The following is a 26,215-nucleotide window of genomic DNA, read 5'->3' on the forward strand; positions in this document are numbered from 1 at the left end:
ATCGACATTTAGCTCTCTGTATTACATTCTAAAGGCAGAAATTATACAAATGTATGAAGTTGGTACAATCAACGGAAAAGTGTAATCTTACATGTATTTTGTATATTTTAATATAAGGGCTTTATTGATGTATCTCTAGAATGTAGTATTATGTATATTTAAATAAACAGTTCGTCCCTTGATTCAGAACAGCTCTGTCTTTTCCTTACAGAGATTCCGTACCTCATTCCCCCAAGATATAGCCGTATCTACACGGTTATGGGTTACACCCTTGTTAAGAGAACCTGAACTCCTTCCCTCTCTCTCTAACCAAGGGCAAACACATTTCTTAACTTATGAGTAATCCCTTCTCATAGCAAGAGATGAGAAAAAGGTTATGATACAAACCTTATCATAACAATTATATAATACAAATGCGCATAATTCAGTGTCAATAGCCTTGGTTCTCAAAATGAACTATTTTTATTCAGCTCTTGCAACATTAGGAATCGTGCACTGATGAACATTCCCTAAAGTTCATTAAAATCTCTATCCATGTATTACGCCGAGGAAGCTTTATTTGGTTGCCCTTTGCTAGTTATGTCCCTCAATTGATTAGCTGTAGCGGCGAAATTTGGAACACATTTCCTGTAAAACCATATTACCCAAGGAACGATCGAATTTGTTTCTTGGGTTTTGGTGATGAAGTGTCTCTAATCGCTTCGATTTTATCAGTCTGCTTCTGTAACTACCCTGACCCTCTTCTCTTACTATATAGCTCAAGCATTCCAAGTTAAAGTATGCTATACACTGTGAGACTGGCTTTAAGGAGTCTGTCGAATCGGTTAGTTAATATCCTAATGTACCCTTTCAATGTGTGCATACATGCAAGAATATCATCAACGAAACTATCTGCGTTCTCCTTGCTTTTCAACAATCTGTGCATAACACGAACTCTTGATGCAGAGGCGTTGACCAAACCTATCTTTAAGCAGGGATAGACCTATCGAAATTGCCTATAAGGTCACGAATGCGGTTAACACGCGGACATTATTAACAATAGGCAGGTGTCCATATCATTGATGAGATCTAAATTCGAAATATGCTGGTATCATGCGAATTCGGTAAATAAACTTTCCATGTCTAGCATCGTTTCCGCATTAAAAACGACGATTTTATTAAATTGACGAAAGTCGACGTAAAAGCGGTTTAATTCAACGTTTGCTCTGACAAATACCACGGGGGACGAATACGTGGAGTCAGAGGGTTCAATCACTCACACGACTAGCATTATGTTTGCTTAATGTCTCTCGTGCCTTAAAGGGTATTGGATATCATTTATTTCCAATATTTTCGAAGTACTTAACGTTTTTTTTCATGCTTTATAAACCACATCATGATCTGATACGTCATAATCTTTTATTAAAAGCCCATACAGGGAAGTTTCTCGAATTTTACTTCAAAGAGTGAAGCAAAATAATGAAGATTTAGTCATTACCGGATGTACTTAATTTGTGTTGTTCTTATGTTAAAATTCACACATTGCATAACATTTTGCTTAAAGAAAAAATATACAAGAAAACAAGCTTGCTATCCAAAAAAAGAAAAATAACAGAGAAAATTAAAGACTAACGGAATCCGCTGTCTCGTCCAACAGACGGATGGCAAAGAATACAACTTACTCCAGACGCTCATACGCCCATCGCAAGCTACACGTTTGCATCTTCTGTCACTATCACATGGTACTTTGGGTTAACTCCGTTGTTTTTGTAAATAAATGAGTTTGCAATTCTCAGATTTCACGTCTGGAATCGCCAATTAGTAATGATACTAATGTTGGTCGACAGGACTCAATAAATCGTACAGGTCTATTAACAGGTTATATGATAACTAGCAATTATCTTGATGTGCTTATCAATTATACACCCAACCCTGCGGCTACTTTAATTGTAAGCACACATATTAATCATTACAGCTCAGTTTACTAATGTTTTTACAGGTGCGTCCGATGAATAATGACAAAAGCCAAAACTGTTATTTTCCTTCAACACACTTGTAGATTCACAAGCCCCAAGAGAAAAAGAAATCAAAGCAAACCGTAACCTCGAAATCTGCAATAATTTGTATTGCTGTTTTGTTCATTTAGATTGTCTCTTTCGTTTCCTTCAAATTATTACCTTTTTGACCAATCTGCCTCTTATTTTTACCCTATTACCCATTTGATTTTATCCTTATTTCTCCAAATACACGTTCAATCTGTAGATAAAAATACACAGGCATTTCGTACCTTCGTTGAAGGCGATAGAATATCACCTATATTTGCAGTTATATCGCCAATAACTACCTCAATACAATTTTAGCAGGGTGGGACACCCATATAGTATATATGTACTGACTAATAATGACATCACTCAGTATTAATATCAACATCAGTTGTCAGATAAACTGAGTATAGACCGGATTGTTAGAAGTGTACCCATTTATTACACATACAATAAACAACACAATGCTTTGAAATATGTAGTTATTTGTGATCATCTCCCATTACATCCAGCACGTGTAGCTCTTTAGCGCTTTCGATATGACCCCTCGTTAATACAAAAGACTTTTATGATTTAGAGTTTCATTTAAGATTTTCAAATGAGGTTTAATTATCTATTTTCTGTTTTGGGTTTTTTTTCCATATATTTTCAAGATATCAGGGTTTCTAGGCTTGTACTCTCCTCCTTTCAGGTATTTCCTGCTTGTCGGGTTTCCTTCCCTTCCTTCGCTATTTCTTAGAGTTTGGAATCATTACTGACATTCCCCCTTAAAGGTCTTATTCAAGTTTTTTTCTCTCATTATTTTCTCTTGTTTCCTTCAATATATCGAGTTCATTTTATATTCGTATATGTTTTTGTTTATATTATTGTTGTTGTATGTTGTACTACATTCCTGTTTGTATGGAGACGGACTTAGATTTTAAGAAACAAATTATGTCTCTCTCTCTCTCTCTCTCTCTCTCTCTCTCTGGGATATAACTATAATGATTTTTAGTTATCAGATAAACCGTTTAGGTTTTGGACTCAGATATTTGCTCCTTCTCCATTCCTGCTATTGCGGTTTTTGAAAAGAAATATTTAATGGTTCTTACATTTGACAAGCAAAATCGAGGAGAATATTTGTAAGATGTGATAATGCTTTTGCTGACATACTAAACGTGTAAAGTCTTATTCTTTATCATTTGTAACAACACCATGCAAGCTTTATTTTTCTAAATTTTTTGTTTGTTTTTGTTTCTTTGTTTGTTTGTTGTTTTTTCCCTTTAGATTGAAACAACATGTTGATATACATTAATCCCGCCTGAATCTGAAATATATTTGTACGAGTATTTTCTTTCGTTCCGGGAGGGCAGTCCTTGTGGTCATGCTCTTTTGTGCCACATTTCTGGCATGTCCGATCATAGATGCATTCTCTCTATGTCATGATTTCACAAGGAAGCCTTGGATACAGAAACAAGTTGTAAGTCTCTTCTGCATGCTTTTATCTATTGATATCAGTCTCGCATATGTCTGTATTGTAAAACAGCTAGCGTACTTTGCCATTTAAGATTCATTAATTTTCAGTTTGATTATCTTTCCGAACCTCTCCAATGGCGCATTTATATGGAGATTCCTGTTAAATTCCTGTCAACATATTTAATGGCTATTTCTCTATGAATGATTAGTGGGTCTATCACATGGGCTGTTTTCCTCTTGATTTCCAAAGTGCCCTGAGCTAAAAGTTGTTTTATCCTTTCGGGCGTGGTATATAAATTCATTTTCTTGCGTGGGATAAAGCCTCTAACTCTTCCATGTCAAGGAAGGTGGATATTTCAGAGCTGGTATGCATTTATTCTGCTTTCACCTTTCATGGGTCAGTCACCTTTTTTTCCTTCCTCAGTGTGTGTACCAGATGTTTCAAGAAGTGTTGTAGTACACTCATTTTATTGAATAATTTCCAATAAATAAAGGAAGAAACTGAATATTAATCGACTGGAATGTTATTAGTTTGTTATCAGTTCAGATACTACTGTTATTTTAGTTTATAAATACATCACTAATAAAGTTATATGTTCAAACGTTCAATTATAGCATAGAAAAACATATTTAATATGATATAGTTCTCATTATTAATAGCTCATTTCTGTTTTTGCAATGTAGTTTTCATTTGGTGAGTCCTCGATCCTAGACGGTACAATTCCGGGCGGAGTGCATCGTGCAATTTCTTGAAGTTTATAGAAGTGAAATAAAAAGGATTTATTTACCTCTCTCTGTCTGTCTGTCTCTCTCTCTCTCTCTCTCAATCTCTTATATATATATATATATATATATATATATATATATATATATATATATATATATATATATATATATATATATATATATTCGTTTGTGTCTATATTAACAAGAGAGTCAAAGTGACTGTACAATTTTACCTCTCGTAAGTCCACTTCAAGTCATGACATCATTCCCTCCTCCCCTTTGTCCCAGCTACTTATATATCTTTTTGCAATATAAAGATGTAATGCCTCACTTGTATATATAATGGGAGCTGTGCCAGTTTACAGCAGGCTTAGGACACAGAGCAACTGCTCGATGGAGCGAAGCAGCAGTGGAATTAGGAAGCTCCTCAGCGACTGCGCAGTACTAACTAGCAATGCACTGCTCACCTCCGCAGTATGTGGAATTATCTGGAATGTGTTTACTTAATAGTGTCTGCTTAACGTTGACCATATTCAATCTAATGGAGGTGCTGGAGATTCCAGCTTATAAATCACACAAGAAGACAAAAAGCTGACAACACTTAATATCTGGAATGGGTTCACACCAGCTGACAATACACCAGTAGATAGACCAGAGAAGAGAAGTACATGTTGCTACAGAACTGACTAGAGTAAACGTTCATAAAAGAATACCAAAGTGAAGCGGGTCCTGGGTTTGCACACCGACAGTCCGTACGCTCATCAATCTTCCAAAACGTATGAATGACACACTCATCGGATTGAAACTCACATTGTCTGGAAAAAGACATACAACATTTATCAGCGCCTAAGCACCCACCATGACTAACCCATATGTGATAAAGGGCAAATTTTATGTTGATCTGGAATCGTTTATTGTCACAAGTGCCGACGACAGTTAAGATCATTATCCTTGGTGACTCCAGTGCGCGGGTTGGCACAAATCTCTTAAAATTGTCAAATAATGGATCTGGCAATTGTGGCAACAACGGACTGCTACTGAGGAAACTCACTGAACACGACCTCTTAATCTTATCCACCAAACAATATTCCTCCTGCCAAAACCCCAAAATGTCACACTAACGAACGACTACAAACGTATACGTTCCTATCGCAATATCCGGATTCGGTCTAACAGACGACCACAAGGAAAAATGTGAAAACGTTCAAAGTCTTGAAACTGAAACAGGAGACCGAAACAGACACTTGTTGAAGAACTGAACGACCAGTTAGTAACAGTCAGTAGGAATCGTGGGCGTCCTTCAGAGATTTTGCGTACTCAGCTGCATTTTAAACCCGGTGCCCAACCACACGTAAATAGCAAGACTAGTTAAATAGGTATTATGCTGCCATACAGACTTATGAATGAGTAAAGTTCGCCTATATATTTTCTTCTTTATAATATTTTATACTTAGGTCAATAGGAGAACGTCGCCCTCTTAGTTAGAGGAGTGGTGATTTGGATTTGGATAGCGTTATCGAGGGGATGACCTCCCTAGATTGTATGACCCGGTTTGAGTGGATATATATAACATCAACAGAGAACAGAGCAAGACTATTGGGAAGAAATAAAACAATACGAGTCCCATTCGACAAGATAAATAACAAAATTGAATCAATAACAATTGATTGTCGCAATTCCAATTCAACCTACGTTATGTCAACAGAATTTAATAGCAGTCTAATTTGGATTTATTTCATCACAAAAGCGATTGGTGAAAAGTGTGCAATGTTCATAATCTACGCAATTTAAAGGTTATAGTCATTAAGAACATTTTCAAACTTGAGTGGTGACAATGCTTCACTTCTCACAGACAAAGAAAAAATGCTACACAGATGGATATAGTATATGAATAACATCATCTATCATCAATCATTTATCAATGAGGAGAAAATCGATTAACTGTCCTGAGTGCACCAGGCAAACGCTTTTGACACAGTCAGCCTTGAGGGCCTCTAGAAGATCATGTAAACGTTTGGTTGCCCATAGAAAGGGATCATTATGGTCCGCCAATTCTATGATGGCATTCCCGTTCATGTAGTGTACGACTGTGAATCATTTAATCCATTCGCAGTCACCAATGGAATCAAGTAAGACTGATTGTTGACCCCAACCCTCTTCAGTTATGATGCTCTCTGTTATACTTGCATGTGTCATACTTGCATGCCACACCATCATGTACAATGAATGTCTTAAGTAGAGATCAAGATCAGAGGTAATGGTGGCCAAAAACTCCAAGCAGTGGACAAATACACTCACCCCGGTAATACACCCTCAACTGCACCCCACATTGAGGAAGAAATCAATACCAGAATTACAAAGTTAGTGAGGCCTTTTACAGACTACATGCTAGTGTGTTGCCGACCCTGTCGTTTGTATTTCAAATCCGGGAGGGGTATAATAACATTGACAAGATGATATACCATTTTTGCAGGGAATCTAGAGGAATCTGACGAGGATCAGATTTCAAGACAATGTTCCAGACATGAGGTTTTTACATGAGTAAGGGATTCCAAGGAATTAACACTCTGCTGACGAAATTAACGCCAGGATGGGTAAGCAGCGTCACCAATGCCAAACATATACCACACTTTGCGTTGTATGCTGATTACTTCCAGAAACCCATACGTAAGATTGACCTATTCATCTGGGGAGAAGAGCCAGAGAAAGCAGATACTCTCACATACTTTAACAAAATCCGTTAGCAGTATCAGTGCAAATACAATGTATGTAGTAATGTATGTAGTTTGTAACCTTTTTGACGTGGAACACCATTACACTCACTTGAAAACGAAGCAGTCACTCTGGTTAGGGTTTATGATATATTTCATCCTTGCGTGTATGGAATTGAATTTGCAACTGACAACGATGCATTAGAGTGGCTTTACTCACCAAATTCAAATCCATCCGCTCGCATCGAAAGATGGCTGTTGAGTGTCCTAGCATATAATTTCAATGTTCAAAATACACATGGACTTCAAAATGGTCGTACACGTGCTTTCTAGATTGTCTGTGGAAAAGATGAAATCAGTGACAAATGTGGCAGAAATTGCGATTTTAAGGGCCGTAACTGTGTAAGAGCTTGGACAGTAGTCTGCAAATGATGCAAACAACGAGGCACAACATCAAAACTGGTAATTGGTCTGATTGTTACGTAATATAACAAGCAACGAAGACGTATTATGCAGTTTTCGAATGTTAGCACTATGATGAACGACAAGCGTTATTCCAATGTGCATGAGGTAAAGAGTATTGTATGTTGGCAATGAAGAACTTCAAGAAATCACAAAAGCAAAATTGATTCTGATTACGAAATTATGGTTGCCCAAAATGGATGGAAGACAGAACAGTTATTCAAGATTTTACATACGTGCCAAGTTGTATGTGCACCTGTGGTGCCAGAACCAATGACAAAAAAGTTTGATAAATATCTAGCTAAATATCTGATGGATCCAATTTTATCTGGAGAAAGTGCACTACCGGTAATAACTTACAATAGTCGACACATCGAGGTTGCCATTCTTAGGAGTATCGTAGTATCGGGAAATATGGTGGTAATTAAGAATCGATTTTTATGAGATCCCGATTACTCCTCCCAATTCGAATAGACAATGGGCTATAATTCATTTTGGATAAATTTAATAAAATTCACAGGAACAATTAGTTAGTATCAGAAAACAATACCTGAAAATGGAGCAGTGGAAAGACAACACAGACTATTATTAACATCAATCAGCTCAGCTTACGTGGACATATTAGCTTGTAGAGAAAGAAATAAGAAACTTATCTCCTAGCAAGTAACATACACGGGATGAGATGAAATCAGATCACAATTATTAGTTCCGGTTCAGTAACCACGAATTTAGTTCCAGTCTATTGTAGAGAATTTATTTCTGTCTCCCTTTGGATGGTGATACAAAAGTTAGGTTTAGACATTCTTGGTATGGATTTAAAGGCAATTGTTACTTCGTAAGAATAAGAGCGTATGGTGTGGTTGTTTGTCTGTATTTCGGCGACAGTGCACAGAGAGTAATAAGGCCTTCGTAATGATTTGTATGTTGCATTGCACATTTCATTGTTTACAGTCCAGCCTCCCAAAGAAATTCCAGTGAATCTATGACAAGAAATTCGCCATGAAGTCATCGTTGATGGTATTTTAGATTAACATATGATTTTTATTGATTGGCACACAGTTGAAAGTTCAGTGTTAATAACCAAATGTACAGACTATATAAGACAATCAATTGTGATCTGAGTCTAAATGGTGGAAATACCGGACAAACGAGACAGAACCTTAACCAATAGTGTCTCAAGCGACGAAGAATTAGAGACCGACAAAGACCAGACATGTAACGCGAAAGGTTTCAGGACTCCATTATTTGTAAAGAAATTAGTGGCTAATTTGTATACGAGCAGTACAGTATTGTGACTTGTGGGAAATTCATATTTTCTGTGTAAAACTCTGGATAATGAATCTCATGAAATAAATCTGTATGATATTTTAAATATCCATTCTGAATGTAGTTGTATTGTAAGTGCTTTAGCACCGTGATTAAGCTAAGAGAGTTGATGCTGTTTCTATTTTTCAGTGTTTAATATGGAAACCAAACCAATTTTCAACATGTTTTTTATTCTGTATATGCGTCTAATCAGTATCATCTGACTGATATTTTTGTTTGTTTGTTTCATATCATTATTTGACTAGAAAACCTACATAATGCTAAAGAAATATACGATTGAAAGGGAATGTAGATGTTGCTACGCTCTATAATGTTACAGTAGTTCTTGTAAGAGTAGCCTCCCGTTTGGAGCTCATGAAAATGACGACAGTCTGATTAAACATCTGATTTCAATTCGGTGGTTAAATATATCCTTCATTCCTTATTTAGAATACGATATCGGCAAAAAATCACTACAAAATATGTAAATTTTTATGCATGCACATTTGTGTATGTGACCAAATGGTAATGATTGTTAATAATAATGTATGCTCAAATCCCCAATTTGGGAGATGCAAGAGGTAATCGGACATGATAATGGCTTGTAATATACCCTTTAAATCAGGGGTTACAAACTTAAAACACCCTGAAGGGCGCATGAGGACATTTTCGATGTCCCAAGGGCTGCAACACGTTTGTTATCTCTCATGACACCTTGTGACGCCAATCATTTTGTTGGCTACAAGGATACCGCATGCGGCTCGCAGTCTGCGTGTTTGAGACCCCTACTTTAAATATATCTACAAAAAATATCTCCTTTACTTTATGTCATTCACAACACTCAGTCAACTAATATTTCGGGAATATATTGAAGTATGTGAAGGTCGTAGTATAGGATTTCGTTCTCCTGCTCAAAGACTTTTTCTTCAATATAATTTTGTTTTCACAATATTAATTCAATCAAGGCCTTTTGGAACACTTATTGACTAAATAGATAACCCTTTCATTGCTGCAAGGTCAATAATTGTTTTTTCGAACGTGAATGTATCGGAACGGACGAAGGCTCAATTGTTCTTTAAACTTCTTCATTCAAATGACTTGAGAATGGGATATTAACGGGGACAGTTCTCTTAAATAGTCGACATTTTTTTCGTGAAGATGTAGCATGACATTATCAAATGATACAATATCAGTGCTGGAACATGTTCACTTTTTCAATACTGTCTTGATTTCTATTCCAGTGCATTATAATTTGTCTTTTTAAGTTATTCGTGTTGTATTTCTACGTTTGAGTTAGAATAAACTCCAAAATGAATTTAACATTACATTGCCATATACTACTATCGATTCATGCAACTTAATCAGCTAGCTAATTGCTTTTATTACAAGATTCTCCAACAGATACAAACAACGGATTAGATGAGATGGCTGAGGGAAGAAACATGCATGCTTAGATGTATGAAAATATAAAATTTTCGATAAACAAAGGTGTGTATGCTGCCTAAATGTTATAGTTAAGACATACAGTCAGAATAAAGGGACCAAATAAATAATATGACTAAACGTTAATATGACATGTCTAAAAGTAAATACCTAAACGATGAAGCTGATAACCATCATTTTGAGTTTACAACTAAATATTTTTTCTGTAAAGAAAGGCTTTTATATACAAATGAGTTTTTAGAAAGAAATATGAAAACGTTTAGATTTTCGAATATAGTAAAACTATGTTCACGAATATGTGAAACAAAGGTTGAATGGTTACAATTTACTCTACCAAATTGTGAAATAACAACTAATTTGAAGTTTAGCGATATTCTGTGTTTACTGGTTTAGGAAATCGCTTCCAAAGAGCTGCTGCACTAAATTTGTTTTTGATAAGCTTTGGAAAGACATAAACAGGCAGACAACTATGAATGAGCCTTTTTCGTGGAAAGATCTGGCTGATTACATCCATAAAGATAGGACACCACCAGCCTCACTATATAGTATAATGAAATAGCCAAGGTTTTCTGATCCCAAGTAAAATGTGCTGAGGAAAACTCCTTTACACATAATATTGCTAGACTGATATGGATGCTGAACGACATTCTTTTAAAAATAAGCAATATTGTTATGCGATTTAGTAGTAGGGAGATAAAACCCAGAGGTCACATTACTAAACCGTGCAAAAAATTATGACAGACGATATTGGTCCTGGTACAGCAATAGCTTTAGGTGAGCGGCGCATTCTTCATCCCCTGGAACCTCTTTGATTTGCCGTACACAAGTTAAGTACAGCTAGTTGTATAGTTTTTAGTTTCAGAGGAAGCCCTTATCACGTGTAATATTTCCTCTCCAATACTAAAGAAAGACTTTGTCAAATACCGGCCCTGTAGAATCAAACATAATAATGTAACTATAAATGAAAACGCATGCACTTACCAATCAGAGTGGTTTATGTATCAGTCCTCATCCTATTCCACAAGAAGATTTCATGTACGAAACATCATTGCAATAGTAATAGCAACAATTACCATATTTCCAAGACAGAAAACATAAATATCCAAGAAATTCCTGAATTACAAATCTCCTCATATTCGAGGGGGTCTTCAATACATGATGGTAATTTTACAACCATTATCAATTACAGCACCATTATCTCTCATACAGTTTCACCTCTTGCAAAGAACATGTGCCTTATAAATGATAGTAACACATATCTCCAATTCTCAATGAATAGTCCAACACATATAAATCGTACTACAGTCGTTACACACTTCGATACAGCCCCGTATCCAGTGTCCTATCGTGACATTAGTTACCAAATAACCTTTCCAAATAAGAAGTGAGAAATGTTAGAAGATTATCTTTATAAAAGTTATGATTGATATTTTCGTGTAACATCCATCAATTAAACAGGATAAAACTGGGATAATACCAAATGCTGTTTATGTTTGTGTATTTAGAGTCGACAGGCTACCCCCACTGCCCTCATTAAATAATTTTGTGCTAATGCGAGGTATTTACAAACAATAGCACGTGACTCGAGACGCTCATGGTGCAAAACTTTCAGCAGGAAGCAGTTATAACCTTTGCTATTTTTTTTATTGCTAGATTCTGCATAGTTAATTATTCAAATTTTAGAAAAACGTATTATGCCGGATGACCTATATAAAAAGTGAGGCAATAATAGTATCCGATAAGTACTTACGTATAAAATCTGCAACTGATTTCCAAAAGTGCCCGGTTTTATGTTGAATGGAAAATAATGGGCCAGAAAAATAATTTTTTAATGTGTTTTTATACCAAACCTAGGAAATCTCTGCCTCGTGGGGAGACAAATACTGTAAGTCCTTAACTAAGTTGTCATTGCCTCGGTGCAACCCCCAGCATAGATTATATTATTCCCAAGAAAAATAGTAACAATGCAATCATCTGACCCATCTATGGATACAACTTTCTATATCTCTTGAAGGAACATCAATAAAGAACATATTCTTGAGAATTCAGGAAAAATGAAACCAAAATTAGAACTTATGCAGTTATCAAACCAACTATGAAAACATGATCTCAAATTGACCATTGAGGGATCTGAAACTAGAAAAAAAAACCGATAACAGCAGTAACAATTCGGTCATCTAACCAACTCGAGAAAAACGGTTTCTATATTCTGAGGGAATAGTAATGAAGAAAAGTTTCAATTTTTTTCTCTGGGAGAAATTAGAGAAAACCATGCAGTTAATGCATTCATCAACCTAAATTCTAAAAGAAATATTACATATTTCAGGACGGAATGGTGATGGAAGATAGCACCTATTTAAAGAGGAAACTTCTTGTAAAAATTTTATTTAAAGACCGCAAGCATGCAATCAACGAATTCAATATGAGCAGATGGTTTTTTCTCAAGGGCATAGTAAAGTACAGCAATATATAAAGTGTTAACTGAGGATGCTGCTGAGTCTCGGGAACAACAGTAACCATGCCATCATCAAGATATAATATATTGCCCGGGGAATAAGTAATAATAAAACAAACATCGTCACAATTGTTCCTAGCGTCAATTTTATGGCAATATAATGTTAAAGCATCACCCATGCATTCACAACACACTTCAATCGAAATATGTTACATGTTCTGACGAAAGTGTCCTATCAACAGAATACCATTATTTCATGACGAAACTGTAAAGAAAGCTGCATGTAAAACTAGTATGCATACAGTTGTCTGACTTGATTCTGCAAAAGCTTATTATATTTACCGAGGGAGCAGTAATGGATAAAGTTTTATCACACGAGAAAATGTGCGCTGTACAAAAGCTTCATGTGTTTAACAGTGCGCTAAAAAAAGGACATTTAAGTAAAGGCAGAAATAAATCAGTCACATTTAGATATGCAAGGATGACATAAAAAGAAACCAGTCCGTTTAAAGGATCCACTGTAACAGAATCATGTTGCAACTCTTTGCGATGGAGGTTCGAAAGTGTCGGCGTCTATTAGAAAAGAAAATGTATAACTTTGAGCAATTGCCATGATAATCAGATCAAACTCGTCTTATCAATGAATCAAACATTTTGTTTTTTTTTAAAAACAAGTAGACCTGTAATTATTCTTATACAAAAGTAAACTATTTTTTCCTCAAAATCTTGTGTCCGTACAAATGGAATAGTATCATCTTTTTACTGCAACTTGACACAAGTATCAAAGCATTATTAGAAATCAAAGGTACCACATATACGCTTACAGTTTGTCTTGTTACGGATGACAGTGACCGTGGTCTTCAAATTAACTTTGATTCTAAAATCACTCGGCTACTATCTTTCATCGCTGGCAGTCGACAAAAGGTGGTAGAGGTGTAGAAAATAACATAACATTCAATCTATTATCCAAATATATTTTTTCTTACTGCAAAATCACAAGCACCATTATCATGAATCATTTTATATGCAATATCGATCAAGTAAATAAGACATATTGGATTCTTCAAGGACTATATATCTGTAGGCTTTAAGAAAAGTACAGTATGTACACCTGAAGCTATTTTATGGATACAATTTTACTTACTTGCGACATGGTAGGCGTGAGCTATGGAGCTGCTCTCAAATGGGTTAGTTTGGCCCCTAAATGCTCAGAGTTAGAATAAGTTCTACTAGTGCAGTGATGGATTCCTATTCTGTAATGGTTGACATAACTTGCATGTATGTTCACATCAATACAGTAATTGCATTCCTTGGTCTGATCATTGCGACTACTCTAATCATTAACCTTTCGTAGTGGTTCCCCTTAACGATCACCTTGGTGTGTACACGTGTACATTTTTAGTTTATTTGCATTTCATTATTTCGGCCGCTTTCAGACATCCTAGCCATCGTACACCTTAGTAATAGTTTTAACACATAAATGGCGTGTAATCCACATAGTTTAACTATTTGTGTATCTTGGTTGGTATCAAACGTTATAGCTTTACATTACTGTGGGTTAACCCTACTGCATTTGTTCCGTAACAAATAATGCTTATTAACATTTACAAATATGGTTTGCCTTTCTGTGACGGCTGATTTTCAGAATAAAATATATATTGTTGTAATAATTAATTATTTAATCATTTTCAAACGTTAAACCTTCGTTTGACATGGTTAATTTCCCGTTCTAAGACGGAAATAAATAAAGGTTAAAAAATAATTATTAAACAAAATTGGGATTAGCGAGTTTCAAGCAGAGTTTGAATCGCAGAGGTAGCCAAACCGGAATAGCCAAAAATGGATGGAACGCGCGATTTTGAATTATGAATCCGACGCTGTACCAGCTGAGTCACTGAGTGACACACGCACACACACACACGCACACGCAAAACATACACACACACACAGACACAAACACACACACACAAAAGAGTATTATAATGGTGTAAATAACATTTTCATGATACAGTCATGACTATTGGAAGCATCATTAAATCAATCACTTCGCATTGGTTATTGTCCTAGTAACAAAAGATAACAGAATGTGCACCGTGTTCCGTACGCATGACATATATACTACGATTTGATTATGTTTTCAAATAAGGCTGTGATGTTCTTATATGGCAAACAAAAAAGGAGCTTGAAACGGAAGTAGTTATCAGTTGAACTAATATGACCGATGAGCCAACATAAAATATCGGCTAAAAAAGGTAAACGGTATTTTACACGGCTTTCTACAATTATATGCAGCAATTCTGGTATTAAAGAAGAGGATTTTTTAATTTCTTTCATTATGTGTGCATTATACACATTATACATTACTTTGTATATGTAACGATCAATTTTTTTTATAGTCAGCTGAAATGGGGATGAGTATCACACACCCTACTCCGTTGATTTTCATAGGATTATGTTAGTACCTGTCCACGAGGTAGGGATACTAATATAAGCATTAATGGTTAGACCTGATAACCCTCTTGCTTCAACACCCCGACAAAGTATTCTTTGCACGTTCTTATATTATCACCACCATGTACCGAATAAGCACTTGTATATTTCCATTGACTGTACTATTTTGAAAAAGTACAGGTGCACAGATTATTGGTTTGATAGTATTCCACAAGTTCTGGCTACATTTTGGAGGCATCCAAGTTTTCAGTGTTGATAGCAGAATGAAGCACATGAAGCACAGGTACCTGGACGACGAGTCATGTTTGCAATATAAAATAATGGTTCTAAACTCTCTTGATAGTCCGACATCTTTGAGCAATTTGTGACTCAGCTCGTTGTCTCCAATTCAAACTTTATTTTGTTTTCTTGAGTCGCGTTCAAAAATGTAAATCCATGTTTTGACACTGTTAACAATGCCATTTAAACGTCTCTAGTCATTATTTTCATATTTAGTGAGTAGCTAATTTGTTTTTTCAACCCGAATCTGTTTTTAATCAGTTGTCAACAAATGTGGACCCCAAAACCTTTCTGAGCATCAATTGAGTCTTCATCATATTTAAAACAGCTGACTAATTAATTATAATGTTATAACTATTACCCACTGTATACCAAGCATCTTCATCAGTTACCCTCTTCAGAGCAGCCACTTCCGCTCACCAATTGCAGACAACGGTCTTCCAGAAAGTGGATCATTTGCCATAGATTTCCGACTATCTTTAAAACGAAAACGCCACCGCAGACTTAAGGATAATGAAAGAGGATTACGATCTATGTCATCCTTGATTTCAGTCAAACAGTACCATGAGAGCGCCTGGACTTTACACTTTTTGCTCTGTAGCAGAACGGTTTCCTTCACTGACGTTTTCAGGTGACTATCATTTACCTGTGTTACATCACATGTATATATCTTTAGATGTCCAGCGTGCTGAATACGCAGCTGCAGATCATTTTAAAGAACATTATTTTATGTACGTATCGTATTTAAATTTATTAATTGGTTCAAAGAAACAAAACGTTATTACTATTAAGCATGGATGTCATGGGGTGGGTTTAGAGGGGTCAGTCCCCCCCCCCCCGCTGTAAAATTGATGTAACATATATACAAAAATTAACAAGCTCGTCATGTTTTTGCCACCCCCCCGAAAAATTGAAATGACGTCTCTGCTATTACTTTCTAATCTGTTATTCAGCCTGAGCCATCTCGTTGATATTTGCATGAATCAAGTTTTGCCGCACCCCCCCCCATCAAGTTTTGACCTCCCCAATCAAGTTTTGCTTTGCCCCCCCCCCCCCACCCCCAAGAATGGTTGAAATGACGTTCTTGCTATTAAGGTACACCTTATGAACATATTTATTATGGGATGTAAGGAAAATGAAATATAAGCAGCTTTGTAAAAGAAACGAAGATGTTGACTAACCAGTGGAAAACGTTTTAAACAAACTGTTTTTTTTGTTGTCTACACTCTTTGTCTGAGAATGATTAACTAAAGGAGACAATTTCGGAGGGGGGGGGGGCTTTAGTATGTTTTTGATGGTGTTTATTTTTTAAATAGCAGGACCCTATTAATTTAGCACCTGTTATCATGGCGTTGATTGCGGCCACACATTTTGCTGTTCAAATAGCGATAAACCATTCTTGCACTTAAATGTTATGTGACAAAGTATCTGTGTTGCTAATAGGCTGAACACGACATTCCCTAAATCTTTATGCTGCTCAAATACTATACTTTACAGTAGGCCTGTATTAAACAGTTGTAAATTTCCAACGGTGACGCAATAAATAGTGAATAAGCAAATCATGCTCTCACTTTCCTCTATAATCACACATTCTAATATTAGTCATCGGCGAGAGATCATTGTTGTGGTACTTGACAATGCGAATGAGTAACCGTCTGAAGCCCACCTTCCAAGCGTGTGAGTGATTTGGATTTTGAACGTAGCATTAACAATTTTTCAGTCGTATTGCTACGATGTCTGCATTGTGGCAATTTATAGTGATGTCAACACTGGAGTATCATGCCGCAGACATGTAGCATGATGTCCCATCCAGTAATATTATCCTGACACCAGGTCGACCAATCCTAACACTAACCTCTTAAATGCTTAGCGCAGCAAGGCAACTGTAAGTACCATTTTAAAAGGTTTTTGGTATGACTCGGCTGATGATCGAATATACGACACATCCCATCCGAGGCGGACACTCTAACCACTAGGCCAACGGAGTGGTCCCAAAAATCCAAGTCATTCATCCTAAATTTAATTCATAACTTAGGGGCACGAGCAAATCGTGAAATGTGATTATTGTTCTAAATAATTGATACAATGAGATTTACAATAATTTCCCAAAGACAACATGCAAATTATAATGGTGCATAGTATCCTCGTTTACATGGGGTGGGGTGGGTGGATAGTCAGATTGAGAAGAGTTAAGAAAACTTCGAGGATGTTTTTGGCCATAGAAATTAAAAAATATAGGAAATATACTTCCTGAGTTAGTTATTATGCTACCACATCTATAAACTTTATGAAACATATTGCCTGATTACTGTACCAAATTGACAACTGCAGTCGACTTGTGTGTTTCAGAAAGAGCAGAATTCTCAAAAGCCAACGATTGACCACACAAAAAAAAATAGCAGGGGCCCGTATAATACCTAAAGTTCTGTATTTATATTTGCTAAATGACCATGACATGAGAATCAGAAGGGTGGAAGACCCTACCACTACCAAGATCAATCACACTAAAGAGCAATATAGTCGCGTGGGATGACCCAGTGTCACATGTACTTGAACTCTACTGGTGTAAGACAAAAGGTTCATGTAGAGTGAACATCTCTAAGTTTATTTTTCTCGTTCAGAGATACCGTAGCCAATGAAATCACAAAAAGTGTGTTTTGGTAAATACAAAATTGAACTGGGATAACGTTATGAGGCCTGTGAAAAAAGCTGTCAAATATGATGAATTCCACCGACAGCGGTTAAGAAAAAAGACTGAACCTTGCCCCTGCACTCGATCTCAGGAGCGTGATAAAGCGAGCTTGAAGCTTATGCTGCCGTATGTTTTTGTGCCCACTCTCTTGCGTGAGTAATTTTAAGCAAACATAAGCCTATGATCCTCCTACCATAGTAGATAAGCATAAGTTACTGAGCATCAAGACAAACTAAACCGCTATGAAGCTGTAAAATAATATCCTTGTCTAGTTTTTAAGAGCGACTAAATCTCATGGGGATGTTTAACGGTGACCCTGAATGCGTAAGCCGCATCTCTCCCGATGCTAAAAGCGGCTTCGTCTACCTGGTATTGATTTCGATTACCATGTCAAGAGAACTTGATGGCACTCTTTGGATCAATGTGATACCAAAACCCGTTTGCTGATAACGGCCTCTTTTGTCATTTTCGCCTGGTTGTTTGTTAATGGAAACTCCCTTTTCATCGCCATCCTTTTGTATTTGTTGTCCTCGCCACAAGCTGGCGAAGATTGGTTTGTTTGTCTTAAACACGCAATCGACTAACTTACGCCCCTTGGCTATACTGCGTCCGCGAGGAGTACTCGACAGTTTCTCTGACAAGATTAATGCAAGTGGAGTATAAAATATAGGCTTTACCCTGTGATAAAAGCGACCTAGATGATCAAACTGTAAATCCTTCAGCGGGATCGACTGACCCTGCTGATGTGAAAGATTATCCAGTCATCGTCATTATATATGACCCTTAAGGTGTCAAAGACACAGACCAAGCTATCATTACCCCTTTGAGAAGCGCCGAACACGAATGTGTTGCTCAACGTTGTTGGGTACTTTGACAACGTCATATGGACTCAAAACTTTAATGCGATGTGGAGCAAATGATCGAAGTATGGAAAGTCAAACAATTCACAAGAGAAGCACTAGAGTAAAATTACACCGACGAGCTAGAAAGTACTCTTAAGCGGCTGATTATTTTGCACACCATAGCCATCAATGGAACTTACAGCAGCAGCAAGTAATAAGGACACTAGGGACACACCAACAAAATGACAGGGCTCATCGTCCGGAACTACCATCCATGGCCTAAAGATTCTGAGCCTCAGTAAGTACACATCTGCTAGGGTGTTGTCTAGGAACAACAAGCTAAGCCAAAGGCATTGACGTTGCAAGGGACTAAGATGACCAGCTGACCGTTGACCAGTTTCTTTTAAACTGCATACGAAACTTACACGACGAGATAATAAAATCCTGCTCTCCTCTTCTATGACCATATAGCCCTTGCCTGAGGTTGGTGTCGAGAATAAGGCAGCAAAGACCACTCCCAGTCTTGAAGCGACCGAAGCTTTTGTTGTCTGTGATAAACAGAAACATATATGGCTGCCTGACAACATAAATCAGGGTTGGTTGGTCATTGCTGGGTTCGTACAGGGTAAGAAAACAGTTTGTAAATGCTTGTTACGCCGCCTGGTGACCAACTTAGCAGAAACCGAAAAGATGCTAAATGTGAAACGTCCTGACCTAAAACGATGACAGTATACCGCATTATTATATGCTCCTATTTTTTCTCCGTTAAATTGAAATTTTCATAATGGTTCAGTATTTTACAATATTGCACACCTTCATATTACATTTACGTGCATAAACGAACTACTTTATATTGTAAACAAACAATGAACGCAGACGCCTGCTGTTTTGATTTGAAAACAAATCATGTACACTCATGTAGTAGGCGCTTTACGTTTTGGTTGATTAAATTTGTTTATGAATGAAGTAAAGCATGTGTTTTGTTGACTGCTACATACCAGCTACTTTGGCACATTCCGTTTTACCTTTTTTGATGCTATGTTTCGAATTTAGGCTAGCTATACAGTAAAGGCCAGAAATGGTCCTTTCATATAACATACAAGTGACAAGGCATAAACTATCTTCTTTAGCTGGTAATAAGAATGGCAAAAAATATAGAGTTTTACCTCCTGAATTTCCTCAAAATGTATTTTCTTAGTTCTGCATATCCTAACTACTTGAGCCATGTAATAGGTTCTCAATCTTGATTACACGTTTCGAAATTGTACTGTAATTTCGAATATAAGTGCAATTACATCGTCCGTACTGCAATCAAAATGAAATAGGCATTGCATTCCATAGCGTCGTTTTGATAATTACAATTGAAAGACTTCATATTTGTCCCACATTATGATTTCAAACATTCAGTGACAGAAACAGAAACACATTTGCAGATGTCAACACGCTTCTCCCTCGCTTCTTCAGTCCTATGTATTTCATGTGGAATTGTCGTATATAAATCCAGTCCATAATCACGAAATTTCATAGAATCGAAAAAAATACCAAAATGTATTTATTCCAGATCAAATGGAAAAGTTGTTGCAATGCGTTTTCATTCACAATATGACTCCAAATTTCAATTTTAACTAGACACGCCATTTTCTTTCGAAAGTTATGTCTAGCGCGCGACTAAGTTCAAATTTATCTGGGCAGAGTTAAGTGCACAGTAATAATGTTGTTGTTGTGTAATGATGAATCTGCGCTTGTGTATATAGTTTGGAATACGGCATAAATTCAGTTATTTTGCTTCTTGTACTGTATTTTGTGAAAAAATTAAGCATTAGGTAGAATAAGAAAATGAGCATATAATAAAATGGTTACTGCATTTGCAGGGGAAAATATGAACTCGTTTTGCGGATGGATATATTTACATCCGACAAAATCTTTCACATATTCCAATACAAATGCATTAACCTATAAGTATACAAATATGTGACCATGCAGGCTGATTTATACCCTCATCTACCTTCTTGCCATGCTCAGGCGTTTTAATGATAATGAGGATGACCGGCGACTACAGACTAGTTCTCCCTCAAGAAAATGTCACTTCACAGACTTTACCATGTCGATACCTTACCTTTGTTACCAAAAAATTCATTTGCAAGATTTTTACCTAACTTAAATTTAGATATTACATTCTGATTGCGGACTCCTTAAAAACGTCGTGAATAGGGATTGGAACTGTATACCTCACATGAGTTTGCAGTCGACATTCCCACTCGTGAATAATCTGTGTTTGTTAGGGTGGGATGCAAACAAAGTTGTCGCAGATGCAACCGCACCATTACCGGACGAATCGCCGTCGACACAAAAATCAGCGACCTTAATTGTGACGATATGGTCAGGAATAACCATTCGTGCTATTGATCACTTGTGCAAGAGGAAGCCCATTATCCTTACTCCGACCTGCCGGCTCGCCAGCGATAACGGCAACAAAAGTGGCTTGTGATTGAAAACAGTATTGCCGCGCCTTTTTTGCACGAATTGAACCACCTTCTCAGACTGCGAACTGTCTGGGACTTCAGCAATTTTATAATTCGACGCCTTCTGCAAAAATCCAAAATTCATAACGAGATCTGTGTGCTTGACGAAGCCACATAGAATACCAATCCACGCCGCTTGTTAAGAGTTTTACACAGTTTCCACGTCTCCGATTAAGAGTTATAACTTATCATAAATGAAGTTGAAGAAGAAAAAACTCCCATGAAGGCTCAAATTTGTTCAGGGCACTCAAGCACACGTTGTTTGACATTGGACGAAGAGGGAAAAAATCGCTGTCTTCCATTGCAGTCGTCACAAGATGAGCCTTCTTATTTGTCATAAACGTACTGGAGACTCAGAGTAAAAGTTCAGGACCTTCACAATGCACTGCCTCTATGCATAATCCCAAGCTCTGCGACTAATGAATTTTTACTCAGTTATATATTAGGCAATGACTTAAAACAACCGGTATATCTCCTATTTATGACTTTTCAGAGGTAGAGAAATCAGCAGGAGAAAAATGTCAGAACACTCACATAAGATCAAATAATTTTATTAACTTCAAATATAAACGATAATGAAGAAGACCGAATTGATGGGCACCTCTAAAATAGTCGGTAACAAAGTTAAAGAATCATGAACATGTGCTCACTCTCAACAAACATTTTAACATCAGTTAGTAAATTCGTGGACATGACCACTTCAATGAAACAATACATGATTGTTAGTGATATTTTATGAGTACAACATGATCGAGATGTAATTTCTGTTTTTGCGTCACCTTTCTTTATTTCCTTTAGCGTCTTTATGTTTCTTTCCATCTCATTTTCTATCTATTCACTTTCAAGACTGAATTTGTTTTTAAATTTTGTCTTTAATCTTTGGACAATTTACTTTAATGTTCATGTCCGTATCCATCTACTCTGCTCTATTGGCTGGTATATGTTAGTTCAAGTATACTCATCGACTAATGAAATGAAAGAAAACGTATTGTGACATTTTGTAAATGATATGCAATGAATTACATATAACATTAATACAACATCTCTGCCAATGTTCAGGTGAAAATCTCGGCTCAGAATGTTTGGTCAGACAGTTCCGTAGTGACAATTTCTGTATAAGTAGGCATTTATTTGTATATGTAACAGAAAAGTCGTCAAAGAGTAGGTTTTTTTTTTTTCACCAGTAAAGCCTAGGCCTATGATGGGGTAGACCGTCCGGCTCGGCTCTCTGTGTTTTTATGTGAAACTGGCATGTGTTGAGGGTGGTGAGCATACGTCTGTAGCGTTGAGTTGAATAGCTTTTAAATGGAGGAAGAGCATTGTATGAGTTGAGCCACCCTTTCTGAAAGCGAACTGAAAGGGGAATGGGAGGACGCGCCCCCACCCTGAAGCATCGTTCAGTTCGCCCTCCCTGATGATGGGGAACGTACTCGCAACCTCACTGTGTAATTTTAACCAAGTGGTTGATGAACAGTGCTTTAGACCCCATCAAGGGCATCCCTACAATAGGAAGATAGTCTGACTGAATTGTATTTGAACTTGTATGCAAACTATACTATAATCCCTTTAGCAAACTGCCCGTTCATACGAAATATATACAGTGCCTTTATGCAGTATAATGGTTGTCATGTGCAACATAGGTCTTGGGGCGTCAAAACTCCTTTAGGCCATCATCTTCGCCCCGGGCGTCAATGACCCTAGTACACCACCGAATAACGCATAACTTTGTAATGTCTAAGCATTGCAACGAAATAAAAGATCAAACTATATTAAATAAAATTATATAATTATAAGTTACATATTTGCGTAGTGTTCTGATTGATATTAGTACAAATCTTTCAAATATGTTTATTTATTCAAGATAATTTGAATGATAAATTCCTAAAACTGTCATGTAATACTGTCTGCCACTTTGACGTAGGAGAGAAATGTTTCTTTCAGATATGTCAAATCACGTTCTTTGCATGATACTTCTTATTTGTATGCGTTTTCTGTTATAGTTAAAAATACATATTTGTAATGGGAGTAACTGCTTTCTAATGTTGTATACTTTAAATATACTTCATTTTTCTCGAGTACACAATCTATTTTATTGCCGAAAATTAATTACTTTGATCTATGTTCTACTAGATTTTTTTCCGCTCATCGATGCAGTAACGGTACACTTTTTATATTTTGATTTAATTTACTGCCTCGAGTTATTTTGCGTTTTAAGCTTAATGCATATAAAACTGGACCTAAGTTATTTGCCAGACGGTTAGACGTCAATATGTGGTACTAGATGAAAATGGCAACAGTCAGAACAGTAGGCAGACATTACTTCCTTATATAAATCGTTGTATATAGATATGTTGTATCACGGCTGAATAGGATAATATATGAATGTTTACCGAGTAATTCTGTAACTCATAAATCTTGCATTATCTCATTAATTGTTTCAAGCTCTTGCCCTCTTCCATGGCTACCAGATAAGAACGGTCGCCTGTGTTGCAATAAATTTGCCGGTAAGTCAATCCATGTTCATTTATGGATTACGTACAACTTTCAATATCAAATAGTGTAATTAAATCTAAGAACATTATATTTCCTGAATTAAAGTTTCAGCGTACATAAATTCCAGATTGATTTGTTAGATTTCGCTATCTATGTCGTACCGCTCCGGTGGCCTAGAGGTTAGAGCGTCTGCATCGAATGTGAGAGGTCGTGGGTTCGATCACGGGCCGAGTCATACCAAATACTTACAAAAATGGTACTAACAGCTGCCTCGCTTGGCACTCAGCATTAAGATGTTAATGTTAGGGCTGGTCGGCTTGGTGTCAGAATAATGTGACTGGGTGGGACATCATGCTACATGTCTGCGGCATTTATGTCGAAATACGCCGCTATCTTATGAAGTTAGCGATTTTTCAGTATACTACATTTACCAGCTATGTCGGAATACCCCGCTATCTTATGAAGTTAATGAGTTATCCAGTATCTTACATTTACCATCTATGTCGAAATACGCCTCTTTCTTATGAAGTAAACAGTTTATTCACTTGTTTTACCATTTCCACATCTTGTTCGACCAGTCAGGCAATATAATCATTGAACAGATCCTTGGAGGTTTGCATAGTAACTGAGAGTCTCCTAAGTGTTCTTATTCTGTAACCTATGGCCCCATAACCGTTGCACCATTTCGTACTCAAACTATAAATATCACAACGTCAGCAATTAATTTACAAGTGTCTACGTCAGTGATTTGCTGACAATCAACATTTTGATAGGAATAGAGCAGCAATGCTTTATCAAATATTTTTGTCCAAGAAATGTGTGTGTGCCTGTGTGTGTGTGTGTGTGTGTGTGTGTGTGTGTGTAAACCTTATATAGCATTACTCGATACCGTTTGAAAGCTTAATCTATAGGGACCTGCTACCTCTTCCTGCGTTGTGGAATTTGTTTGGGTTTTTTGTGTGATGAGAACTTGTATATCCTGCAGATTCTAACCTGAAGTCCACAACGAATAACCTTTCACATGTGTATCATTAAATCAGTCCTTAATGCCCGAATAAGTCCTTAATGCCTGCTATTAGGACTGTGGCCCAATATGAGAGTATTGACACATAGAGGCCCTGCGTTGCCATTAAACATAATTTTACCAAGGATGAAATAGATTGGAGTCACAAGTATAGACTATATGGTTATCAGATTTCACAGATTTCAGATTGCCTTAGGACTCTGTGGTAGGAGGTGGATTTGAATTAACGCAGCTGACCATGTAACATTGTGGACAGCTGTAAATACATAATTATTCAGATTACCCATCCATATTTTAAACATGCCTCTACTCGTTGATGAAAGGGAGTCTGTTAAGGATACGGCCAAAGTGTTCAGCCCAGCGATCCAGTATCTTCTCCTTCTCGGTTATGAGAGTACTGCCATCGGAGCTCAAGAGTGGGGATGTGCCTGATGTTACTGGGCCATAAACATCACGAAGAGCCCTATAGCAATTTTTCATGTCGTGTCTGTCGGCAAAGGACTGGATATCATCAGCCTTTCTGCTCAGCCATGTGTCCTGCATCTCGCGTAGTTTCTTCTGCAGAGCTTGGCGGAGTCTGCGAAAGGCATCCTTCTTGCAGCAGACTTGGGGTTGATGTTGTATGCTCGATGGATACGATGCTTCTCCTCTAGCAGGGACTGTATTTCTTCACAGTTCTCGTCAAACCAGTCTTGGTGCTTTCGGGCAGTGATGCCAGGGGTTTCAGATGGAGTAGAGTACACCAGATGTTTGAAGACCATCCAGCATTTCTCTACGTCGTTGGTATTAGAGTCTGTGGTTTCTAGCTGGCTTGTCAGAGCTTCAGATAGGTCTTGCTCAGTGTTGCAGACTTTCAGCCTGTAGACGCTGAGTCGTTTTGGGATTTTAATTCCCTGTGGACGTGTGGGAGGTTGAATACTAAGATTCATCTTGAAAATCAGTAGCCTGTGGTCTGTCCAGCAGTCAGCAGCACACATGGCCTTGGTCACACGGACATCCTGCCTGTCATTCCTACGAACTAAGATGTAGTCGATCTGATGGCAATGCTTAGACCGTGGGTGCATCCAAGTGGTTTTATTACGGTTAGGCAGACGGAAGATGGTGTTTGTGATCAGGAGAGTATATGTTGCGCACATTTGCAAGAGCAGATGTCCATTACTGTTGCTGTTGCCAATCCCATGTCTACCAATAACTACATTCCATGATATGTAGTCCGCGCCAACTTTGGCGTTAAAATCATCAAGAATGATCAGCTTGTCTGACTTTAGTACCGAAGCAATCAGAGTTTCCAGATCCTGGTAGAACTTGTCTTTGGCTTCCTCCGAGTAGGTCAT

The 26,215-nt window shown here is 37.2% G+C and overlaps 1 protein-coding gene across 1 annotated transcript in view; it reads right to left on the reverse strand.

The window, feature by feature from the left end:
* Positions 1-26,215, reverse strand: part of LOC149807532 (uncharacterized) — a 125,783-nt gene extending 99,568 nt beyond the window's left edge. Inside the window, exon 1 of the mRNA XM_089957514.1 lies at positions 26,041-26,215. Within this exon, the coding sequence (XP_089813640.1) occupies positions 26,041-26,215 (175 nt within the window). The remainder of the gene's footprint in view (positions 1-26,040) is intronic.

The sequence above is a fragment of the Sinohyriopsis cumingii genome, chromosome 1 (genome assembly GCF_028554795.1).
Source record: "Sinohyriopsis cumingii isolate HCF-2022 chromosome 1, ASM2855479v2, whole genome shotgun sequence".
Lineage (NCBI taxonomy): Eukaryota > Metazoa > Mollusca > Bivalvia > Unionida > Unionidae > Sinohyriopsis > Sinohyriopsis cumingii.